The sequence below is a fragment of the Gobius niger genome (assembly GCF_951799975.1).
Source record: "Gobius niger genome assembly, chromosome: 1".
In the NCBI taxonomy this organism is placed as follows: domain Eukaryota; kingdom Metazoa; phylum Chordata; class Actinopteri; order Gobiiformes; family Gobiidae; genus Gobius; species Gobius niger.
The window spans coordinates 61,206,158-61,218,204 of record NC_136852.1 but is presented as its reverse complement, the minus strand read 5'-3'; the positions used below and the strand labels follow the sequence as shown (position 1 = coordinate 61,218,204).

Below are 12,047 nucleotides of genomic sequence, written 5' to 3'. Positions count from 1 at the left end.
TAAATTATAATAAGGAATGTTTTTAAAAAAGGCGGTGTTGACTGAATACAAAGCACCATTTAGCGTGTTTATCATTAGCCCCATTTAACTTAGATAAATGATCGTTGCAGAGCCATTAATACACAAGGGACACTGTTTGAGGAGGCTAACAGTGGTGAATTGACTAAATGCCCCAGCGGTAATTCTGTTCTGTTTGGATGTGTGGATGGATGTTTGTTTTAGTTAAGTTGTATGAGTTTGCCTTAGTATTATATTTGCAACACTCTTACAAGAAAGTCACCATGCCATACCAGCAGCCTTTCAATGAGCAAACTGCTTGTTCTTCTGGTGTACTCTGGTTACCTCAAGTCTTAAAATGTCTACAAGAGCCTAGATCTCTTATTAATCCTGACAAAGTGCCCAAATGAAGAAGAGGAAGAAGAAAAGGAAGAAGAGCAATAAGAAGGAGAAGAAGATGGAGAAGAAGGAGAAGGAGAAGAAGATGAAGAAAAGGAGAAGAACAAGAAGTAGGAGGAGGAGGAGGAGGAGAAGAGGAAGAATACAAAGAACAAGAACAAGGAGGAGAAGAAGAAAAAGGAGAAGAAGAACAAGGAGGAGAAGAGGAAGAAGGAGAAGGAGAAGAAGGAGAAGAGGAAGAAAACAAAGAATAAGAACAAGGAGGAGGAGAGGAAGATGAAGAAAAAGGAAAAGAAGAAGAAGGAGAAGAGGAAGAAGGAGAAGGAGGAGAAGAAAAAGACAAAGGAGAAGAAGGCAAGAAGAAAAAGACAGAGGAGAAGAAGAAGACAAAGAAGAAAAAGAAGAAAGTGAAGAAGATGAAGAAACAAAAGAAGGGGGAAGAGAAGAAGGAGAAGAAGATGAAGAAAAAGATAAAGAAGAAGTAGACAAAGAAGAAGAAGAAAGAAGGAATATTAGCCACGTGTGTTATGTCTCTGAACACATAATTAAATTAAAATGAACAAAACAGCTAAGCCCTTATTCACATGGGACCCTTATTATCAGGGGACCTTGTCTAATTTAGACTGTTTGTTCGGGATAGCAAAGGATTATGGCTAATTTTCTTTCTGCGGCTCAATCAATTTCTGAAAGTGACCAATGATTTCAATGATAGAGCAACGTCCCTAAAGTTGTTGTGTTTTTTTTCCTGCTGGGTATATAGTGTGTACAGATAGATCCATTACCGCAGCCTGCTGGGGCCCTGTGTTCTCTTGAACCATCCCTTGCTGTGCAGTAATCCTGCCTCCCCAGCAATTTTGCCCCTCCCTCTTCCTGCACCCCTCTCCCTCCTCACACGGGCCTCAGGGACCCGTGCCCAGACCCAATACAAGCGAGTCCTTTTGATGGGCAGAGCTGCAGCTGAGTTCAGCATGTTAAACACTATGGAGATGGAGACCCGGAGCCATGGGCAGCTTTGTAAATAGTGGAAATCTCCGCTGTAATGCTTGGCCCTACAGGCTAACAGCGTCGCTCAATGAAATGTTAAATCTCTTGCTGTGCCTAATGCTGGCTTTACAGCTTTTTTCCCTACATCAGTAAACACCCATCCCTCTGTTGCTTTTTGTTTCATCTTTTTTTTTCTTTTTTCTTTTTTTTTCTTTACACATCACACAACCCATCTTTGTTTTTGAACTCTTCCTCTGTCTTACCAAATGCCCCCCACCGCAAACTATCTCATATTTAATTTCTTAACCTACGTTTTTCCCTTTTTTTTTTTTTACTCAGCGAATGCCACGGTTTGGCCCTTTCATGTTTGTCCTTCTCACTCTTCTTAACTATTTCCATTCTACGGCACTGGCTGGCTCTCTCGGACCGTGAATAATGCCATCAAATGTTTACTGCAGCCCTGGGCATAGAGTTCAAAGCTCATACCCCTTGAAATATGCAAACAACATGGTGTGAGGAAAATATCTGGCAATAGTTTGCAACATTGGAAAAGCCATGTGTTTAGGGAAGGTACGGAAGCAAATAAGCAACACAGACCTCTGCAAAGCCACTGGTGCTTTGTTGCAATGATAGATTATCACCTCCATTAATCACAGCAGCAGTAATGCGACTTTAAGAGTTTAATAATAATAATAAATAATAATACAATCTCTGTCAAAAAAAACAACAATGCACTAAGTAGATGAATCGTTGGCAACCCTAGAACGCAAAAGCCATAACAAAACAAAAAACAATGTCATAAATAATTCTTTTCAACTCCCTAAAACTTTTCCATAGCCCTGTTTCTACATGATAGTGTGAGCGCTGTATGACTTCACAGACAGATGTAGAAGCCTATCCATAGACAGATCCAATGTGCTGATCCCCAGTATTGAAACTACGCTCTCAATAATTCATAGCGATCCAAAGAAGTGCGTGTTGTTTTGGTGTGACGACGGGAACAGCATGCACCCCTGGGCGACGAAGCAGCTCCAAGGGAGGCTTTCACAAAAAAGCTTCCCTTGGCTTTTTTGTACACTCAACAACACGTTTGCTTCACTCTTCATTTTGGGCTTTTTTTTTCCTGCCGCAAAAGGACATTTCTTTGATTCCGGGAGTCCACTGGGATGGCTTTCATCTGATCAAGTACAAGGAAGAAGTGTAGGCCAGGAGTCAATTACATATAGGACAAGTGGTGTTGACAAAATGCAAGTCAACACCAGACAGGCTTAAGCTTTTGATAAAACTGATATCTCGTCTGAAGTGCATTCAGTCATCAATGGATGCTAACTAAATTACATCATAACTAAGCAGTACAGGGAATAGCATGTTAACATGGGACAGAAGGTAAGTTACAGACAATAAAAGAGAATCAAAAGGACTCTTAAAGGCCATCCATTATATTCCGCTAATCCATGGCTGGGTGGCGAAAGTGGCCGTCTCAGTGGGGACTCTCGGACTTCCAGAGGGACCTCATGGCGTTCACAGGTCTTCCCTGGGGCCTCCTCCCGGTAGGGCAAGCCCGAAGCATCCCCTCCATAAAGATTTGTTTTAAGATATATTGGTGTTGGAGTTAATGGTGGCGTGAGATCGAAGCTGCCTCTTTCGACCGTTTTGTTTGTGCTATCTAGAAGCTACCTTAACTTTCTTTAGACCAAAAAAATAAATAGAACTGTTTGAAAACTTCAGAACAGTTCTGTAAGTGTGCAAAGACACTCTGTCCTCAGACATTTTTTTCATTTTCTATATGACCATAATTCGAACTGTACCAATACAAAAAAAACCTGAGAGAGGATTTATATATCAAATCCATATGCAAGGGCTTAAAACTGCAGACATTCAATCACTGTCAGATGTGCCCACGCTGTCATGCCCACATGGTTTAAGAAAAAGGCCTCCTGCTCCTCCATCTCCCAAGGACAAGAGAGGAGGCAGACAACCTAATTGATTCCTGAGTGCGTGTAAAGGGAATGTCGCGCTCCACTAACACACCGCTCTTGCATGCTTACCTACGCTTTTTTTCTTTTTTTTTCTTACTTGGTTCAGGTTTGAAATCAATTTGGCTGAGATGAAAGTTTTCAATTTCATTAGCTTGATCAAATGGAGCGCTGTTAACAGGCGTCGGTAATAGAAAATCATTTAGGGCCGAGCGGCTCTCACACTCTCCAAGGACTGGTTAAGAGGCGCTTCGAAAGGAGAGCCGCAGACACAGAGGTGGACCAGAGAGGAGAGGGAGGGCATGGGTAGAAACCGATTGGAAAGAAATATATATAAAAATCATATTAAAGGCAAAAGGCAGGTTGTTTTGTGATACTTCCAAGTTCACACAGAAAACCATGGAAGTGTATGCTAGAAGGCAGGTCATTTGTGGCCAAAAAACACATATATATACTGTATAAGAAAAATCCTGCATTGTCTTTTGCAATATTCAGGAAATAATGATGTGATTCTCCTATGTCTCCTATGATTTACAGTATGATCGTCATCCGTCATTCACACAATCACATGGAGGCCAATCAGCCAAGTGCAGCTAATGTGGGCGCAAATGTGTTGTGATTAGCTCCTTAAAGCCTCAGACATGAGATCACACGCGCACACACATAAATGCGAGAGGCAGCGACAGAAAAGGCGTGGGGCTATTCATGCTAATCTGAGGCAAAACAACACGCTCATTAGCCAACCCCTTAAACTTGTCGACGAGCCTTGGAAGCCCCGTGGTCCCCTGGTCCAAAAATACAATGGGTTCAGAGCAAGCAGACAAGAGTCTTCACCTCGACTTTCATCATCTGCGATTTATCGAACACAAAAACAGGGGAAAGCATGTTTAGGTTCAACATTAACAGACTCTTCATGAATTCCCTTCACACATTTTAGGTCAGATAGAAGAAGAAAAATGCTGGTGTAGTCCTGGATTTGCACTCATTTAGTTCTGGTTTTGTGTTTTATCACATGGTTCAGATAATCACTATGACTTCAGAATTTTGTTCTCAGTCATTTAAAATCTGTTGTGTTTTTCTTACCACTGTTGCAATCCAGTCCAGTTTTTTTGTATGGCATTACAACAGAACAACATGTTAGTAGTGACAGAGTCTCAACAGCTACGGTGCTGAGGGGCCATCGCGGGAAGCTTTTCTGATGACAGTAGACTAGATTTTCAAACACAAGGGGAGCACAAAATACTTTGTATTTGTATTTGACCAAGCTATTTCTTTTACCATGAACAAGACAGAATGACATACAACTAAAAAGTTTTTCCTGATTGAGTTGAAAGCTTCTATTCAAGCATTTTTTGACAAACCGCAAGGGTATATACAGTAATTGAAAAACAACATGGTCCGGCGTAGTTGTCCAACAAAAGATGCACATTGTCTGACCATAGAATAGCAGATAGATGAAGTAAAGAATGTCTCCTCTCTGTATGGTTTCCAGTGCCTCTGACCTTTCCTCACAAGAATGTCATGCTCTGAGCTTCTCACCATCGCCATGACAAAATGGCTTTGGGCAAAAAACACATTTTCTCCTGTCATAGAAAATGTCCAAGTGAGCAAGGGAAAATCTAGATGTAGCGAATTAATTTACATTAGTCATTAATATTGTGGATTACTTTGTGAACTCCATGCTCACACTGCTTTGACCAAAGTATTTCATGTTGGCTAGCTATGTATAGAATGTGTTGAAGTGAATTCAGCTTGTACCAGCTCTGTATCTTTACCTTAACTTTGACTTCATGAAATAATTCATATATATATATATTCATATTCATGACACTGATGTTGTTTGCTGAAGTGCAGAGGGCAACCCACACGTTTGAGAGACCCCACAGAGTAAAAGAACTGTCTCTGCCTTAAAGCCAGAGCCCTGCTCTCCACTGTGAACCTGTCGACAACCTGACGAAACTTCACTCTGATGAAATTACTGTGAAATGGGATGCAGCAAAACTGCATTTAGGATCCATTTAGTGTGCAAAGTGGAGACATATTTCTTACGCTGTGACATATTGTCCTTACTTGTCTTGTGTGTTGTTTCACAGTGTAGAAGGCAATACACAATGTATGGTGACACAAAGACGTTCAGTGACATAAATAAGGCAGACTAAATGCTAATGCCACATGAGCTGTCACTCAGACACTGTAACCAGGGGAAAGCTTGTTGATTTGTTTTTTAACAGCCCGAGGTGGCCATTACCGCATTAGAGTCAGGACTCCCTGACACCCAATAAAACCCGCTTAACACAGCCAAGTTTCAAAGGGCCGTGGTCAGACTGAGAGAGGGACAGAGAGTGACCACGGAAGAGCAGCTGACAGACGCTCTATAGTGGAGCTGCTGACCCAGAGACAAGCACATAAGGCTCTGAACAGACAGACAACCGGTCTGGACTGCTCCAGGGCTGGAGTTGGGGCTAAATGACAGAGGGCTAACGGGATGGGCAAAGGAACTTTTGCTTGATTTCCTCTTTTGCCAACACAGGCGTTGTGCTGGACACAGCTGTTTTCCAGTGTGTCGCCCCTTTCTCTGCTCCATGTGCACTATGTCCGCTCCGCCGTGAGAGACTCCGCCACTGCCTGCTGAGCGCACAGACCGGAGCCCGCTTTGCTCAGTGAGCCGCGAGAGAGCGCACACTGTTCAACACTGCGGTCTGCGCGCACGGACTGATGCCGCGACAGAAAGCGCTCATTTGTGCGGAGCAGTCACTGGCGCACACGCGGCCACGGACCACAAGTCTCCTGGGATGCTTCACATCACTTTATTTTGAATTTACTGGAGCTGCTTGACCTCGATTCACAAATAGTTTCAAAAGTGACTCAAAACAGGAACTTCTGTGTTTGGTCGAGGTTTTGTGAATTTAGAGAGCCGAGTATAAAGAGCATAAACAGCTCAAGTATTTTTTTAACGGCTGACTGATGGAAGCAGTTATGATGATGGAAAACAGACACTAAACGCATAACAATAAATATACATTTAAACTGAAAGAAGTGTAGGAATTACTGAAAAGCGTCCTACAACTTCCCCCGACTGGACTACATAGCCTATCTCAAAGTCAGGTTCTCTAAATAGGGGCAAACGGACCGAGTCGGAGATGTAATGACACCAGCTCTCGGACAAGGGGCAGCCGACTGTCATCCCACGTGCTTACTTAAATACCCTCTATGAAGTTCTGTAGCCTAAAAATAACATTGGGGAAATGTTATAAAGTACCTATCGTAACGTGTTCGTGAAAATTATCCTATTGTCTGAACTGCACTCAAACCTAAATCTTTATTACGCATGAGACCACATAGAGGCTGTAAAGTGTATAGCTTTAAATAAACACCAAAACCATGTTCAAACCGGCAACAAGTTTAGCATTTGTCACTTCCTACCTTGAAACAGCGCGAGTCCCAAGAGCAGCAGCAGAACTCGGGTCCAGAGGTGTGATCTCCGCGACGCACAGAGCCATGCCCTGCCCGACTCCATGTCCATTGTCCTCGGCAGATAACACAACTCCACGTAGACTTTCCGTACTGCAGACACAGGAGGATGCTTTTGTTGTTGTTGTTGTTGTTTTTCTTAAATACAACTCTCCAAGTCCGGATTACAACCGCGAGGATGCCGCCAATATCCTCATTTTGACCATGGTGCGTAGCGCTGACCCTAACGGAAACAAAATAAACGGTGAAATTCCCGCTTAAAATGTTCAGTCAATCTCACTTGGCAACAAAGTGCGTTTTCTCCGCAGTGCACCCCTCTCCCTCTTTATCTAAATGCCCCTGCAGGACTTTTTAGCCGGTCAAAGTTAACGCAAAGTGGTTTCTGAACTCCACTGCAAAGAACTACAAAGTCTTAACAAAACATGCGAAACGGAAAAAAAAAGTCTTTATAATATCCAAAATTGACAGAGTAGAGTCTTCATTTGCTGCGCGTGTCCTGCTCTGGTGGCTGTTCGGGAGCCCAGCGTGCGCGTCTGGCTTTATCTGGAGTGATGTGTGCTTTAGTCCGCGGGATGGAGAGACCATCGCTGAGCAGAGAAAACATAGGAGGTCTGACGCTTCCACCAGCCGCCACTGAGGACGATGAAGAGGAGGAGGAGGAGGAGAGGAGATACACTGGCTGACGGGAGTCGGGGGTATAGGCGGGACTTGGGGATTTGGAATGACACTTAAGTAGCCAATAGACGCCCAGGGATTGTGTTCGCTATGACTTCTATGACATTTTATTAAACGGCAAATTATGGTAACTTTTCACTTGCTAAGTTTACATAGTTAAGCGAAATGACGCCAGAAATAACGCACAATCATACATTAAAAAAAAAAAAAAACTCTTAAGTTCGGATCAAACTACCTATAGGCTAAAGATGCACAGGCTTTTATTTTTTTCTTCTTCCACATATCAGCCTAGTCGCTGTTTTTGAGAGTGTGCACGGTGCGAGAACTTCCCAGACACGCGCGCTCTCATACAGTTTACATCCTTCTAAAGCAACTGTGTGCATTATTCATAGCGACACGCGCGACACCTGTTCCCCGTGTAATTGATAGAAGTTCGCTGGTGTCGAGGCAGCACAACGGACGTGCCGGTCACGAACGCCTCATTCACTTTCTATTGGCCTACCTATAGTGACGGCGTGTGTCACAGTGCGCTTTGGACAGTTAGTGACCATAAACAGTTACAATCCAGTTTAAATATAATGTAAATGTGCGCCTGTTTCCCTTTGCCTGCCGTGAGCGAAAGAAAAGACATTGTGACTTATTGAATTGCAAATTAGGAGGATTTCCGGGGACAAAGCTACGCGGGTCCCGAGCTGCAGGCATGGCTCAACTCTCCGGGTTTTTCATCCAGTCAAGGAAGGAGTGATAGCATCCCCTGGTGGCGCCTGTGCGTAAAGGTTACTGGAAATGCTCTGATCCACGCTAAATTACATATTGCTCAAACACCACAATCAATATGAACACTCTTCTTTTTTTTTGCATATAACTGAAGGTGTCCAGAAATATTTTCTTGGCGATTCAAACCACACTCGAAGTTTACTTACTGTTCAAACTTAGTGCTTTTTCCGCCATCTGTGCTATGGAGCAGAACCAAATCAGAAGGAAACATGTATAAGATGATACTTATTTATCTTTCCTCGGTGCCACTATATCTTAAGCTCGGCAATCCTTTTAAAACTTAATTGCTCATTCGGCGACAGTGTTAGCTCTCTCTCTCAATCACTGCTGTGAAGTCATATTCGTGCAGTTATGGTTTCGTAATACCAACGAGACCACACTGGCGGCTCGAAAGAGAACTGGCAGACGGAGTAGAATTGCAGATAATCTCTGTTTGGAAACAAAAAGCAAATGCAGCTTTGTGAGAGTCATTTTGTTTAATCACAAAGTAGTTTCTTATATCACATGAAATGACAAAAGTTCCCTTGGAAGTATATAAAAACAGTGAACGGAGATTATATATAAAGTGTGCCCACTCAAGCTGTGAAAACTGTAAACCAATCTCAAGTGGGTACATTTAATTCTACTACTACTGTATTACTGTAGTACTGTAAACACGCCACTGTCATGCATAGCTTCAAAAGTAGTTTGGAGATTCAGAAAATCAAGACGATCCACTAAAATGTGTTGTTAATTTGTAAAACTGTTTAGAAAGAAAATCACTTGAATGAATAAGTTTCCATCCCTGTTTAATACTTTTACATGTCACTATTGGTGGAAGTCAAGATGTACAACAAAACCTGACAATGTTCAACATTAAGACTGTATTTTTATTGACTTGGCCCTTTGTGTTTAAATACTAAGATGTTTTTTCATCGTCTTCCTGCTCTGTCTGTGGCGCTTGCTCGCTGTCGGACTGACCACAAGACTCTGACCTGTTCTACTTTTGCTCTCCAGTCAAGATGAGTCCAGGCTAAATCGTGCAATTATACAAGCCCCACTTTTCTCTGCACGCATGATTCAGCACAGCACTTTCCGTCATCCAAAAAGAACCCAGCTGGAAAAAGATGGTACACACAGAATAAATGGTTTACCTCGTCTAGTTTCAGAAAACATGTTTAAGAGACAAGAAAGGTGAATCCATCCCTAAATGCAGGATAAACGTGTCATAGGTAGTTCCTTAATACTAGCCTAAATATGGAGTAGGAAAACTATGAAAAACTTGGACACAGTAGCACAGCCTTTAGCCACATGAGTTAACCACTCTGCCACAAAAGACACCAAGGATTCCCCTAATGCTTGATGTCCTAAGCCTTGGTCAGTTGGATGGTGTGCATTTGAACTATAAACAAAGCATCAGAAGTCGGTGTCAGTGCATATCCTGTGGCCACTCTGAGGTGCCGCTTGTCACCGCAGAGCAGTGTCAGCTGTTTCTGTTCTGTTAGCGCTTCATGACCTCTGAACTTGAGTGTCTCCTCATCCTCTGACGGTGCAGAAGTTCAGCATTACCAACTCTGACAAATGACCCAACACCTCTTTTGAAATTGTGGGTCTTCTGTAAAAACGTATTTTGCATATTTACTGAATGCCAAATTTTAGCTGCCTCAACGGATAGTGAGGATATCTATTCTGGTGGAGCTGCCAGGTCAGTACACACTCAGATGCAGACCAGAGATCTACGGGTTCAGAAAGATGAAATATGAGCACATCAATACAAATTAAGTTAAATAATTTGTAGAGCACAACTGATTTGTAGCATTTGCAGCTTGTATCTTTTCTCAAAGCTAGTGAGGATAGTTTCTTAGTTTCTTCCAGCCGCTTTCTATCATAGTTTCCTAAGGCTTCAACTGGACTGGGCTGTTTGAGATGAGGATTTTTTGCGTCGCATTTGGGAAGCTTTGTCATGCTCAACGGAGCCTATCACTCTCACAATCACTCACTGAGCATTTACATAAACCAGCTATACATTTTGAAATGCAATGTACAATGCCAGCTGCATCTGTTACTTTTCATGGATGATACAGTGTTATTCGCAACTTCACATGAGAGTATGCAGGACAAGCTGAAACTCTACAAGAAAGCTGATGTCCTTGAGATGAAGCTCCATCCAAATGTCAGTTTTTGACAACAAACAAAGAAGACACAACATCACCATCAATTACACAAAATAAATACACTTACCTTAGGGGCTACAGTGAGCAGATCAATACACATAAGTAAGAAAGCTCACGTGACAAAAGTTCATTCCTCTCAAAGAACAGTGATTCACCTCACGCTGTAAAGCATCGCGTCTGGTCGAGCGCTCTGAATGCAGCAATCATGTAAATCATCTAAAACCGTGATAAGGTCAAGACAGAAAAGCTTTCTCCACAAACTCCAACAGAAGAATGCACCAAATTATATCATTCACACCATGAACAAAACCCCATAAGACAAAAGACTCCAATGGGACGAGTAATCAAAGAACTCACCAATTCTAAAAACAGCCCACAGCAATCATTTTTCACAGAACTACACGACAAAGTTCAACTCCCCGCCTCAACCAGACGAAAAATGTATCAATCTAGCACTGTCCCCGAGTCCTGTCTTGTCTTTGAAGTTAAATAACCCAATCAACGAGCAAGACAGGATAGCATTAATTCAAATAAGACTCTGCTCCCACTAAAAATAGAAGCAGGTGGTCAAGGAATCCCTGGAATGAAGAACTTGTCCATGCGGTCTGGACATCTCTAATTGCCCTCTCACAAAACATAATAACTGAATATCCAATTTAGCTCCCAAGCTGATCTGTTCTGTACTTCTGGACTCTGATAAATTTCTGGACGTATTTACAGTTATTATGGACTTTGTTATTTTCACGTTTTGTTTATTTAAACTTGTTTTTTACGTCAATAAACTAAACTAAACAAACTAAGGGGTAAGGGAGTAAGGGGATAGTGCAAGTATACAGGGATGCACAATACCCTCCATTTTTCTACTTTCATGATCCATTTAGCAAAAAAACAAGACTTTTTTTTGGTAAGTCATACAGCGCTGCAGACTTCTCACTCAAATGATGCGTCTTTCAGTGACTAGAGGAAGGCGACTCCTCTATTTACAGCACTTGCACTGGACTCATCTCACTCCTCTTCTGTCGACTCTGTCTCTTCAGGAGGAACACCACCGCCATTTCAGCTGTTCACTGGAGCAAATGGAATACATTAGATTCCAATTAAGCTTGAGGAGAACTGCTCAGGCGAGTAGTGCTTTGAGAGTCTGATCTTGTACTACGAGAAAACTAACTGTATAGTGAATATCAAATGCACTTCTAGGCGTGATGTGGTATTGCATGTTATGGACTATGTGCTAAACTAGTTCTTTCTCTTGCTCATCTCATTAAAATGTGGGAATATTTTTTTAAATTGTTCAAATAAGACTTTTTATTGAGATAACCACATTTTACAAGCTTTTGATTGAAGTGCACTGGGACTGCAGCATCCAAGTTAAATGTACTGTAATCGCAAAGTGATCATAAATATGAAACACAGATCAATGCAATTATGCGGTTTTCTTTTCTTTGAGATGTCCCTGATCGTGACAGAAAATCACAGATCTCCAGGCATGCATTGATTTGAAATTCACTTCACTTTACCAATTGGCCTTTGGCAAAAAGCCCCTCTCACATAGCATAATTGCCTAAGTCATTTTGTATTGTTAAAATGGCAATAAGAGAAAAACAATGTGTTTCCT

At 42.1% G+C, this 12,047-nt stretch overlaps 1 protein-coding gene across 1 annotated transcript in view; it reads right to left on the bottom strand.

The window, feature by feature from the left end:
• The window catches only part of LOC306962074 (transmembrane protein 132D), a 224,595-nt gene extending 217,098 nt beyond the window's left edge, over nucleotides 1-7,497 (bottom strand). Inside the window, exon 1 of the mRNA XM_079555116.1 lies at nucleotides 6,780-7,497. Coding sequence (XP_079411242.1) covers nucleotides 6,780-6,879 — 100 coding nt within the window. The 5' untranslated portion in view covers nucleotides 6,880-7,497. The remainder of the gene's footprint in view (nucleotides 1-6,779) is intronic.
• Between the last annotated feature and the right edge of the window lie 4,550 nt (nucleotides 7,498-12,047).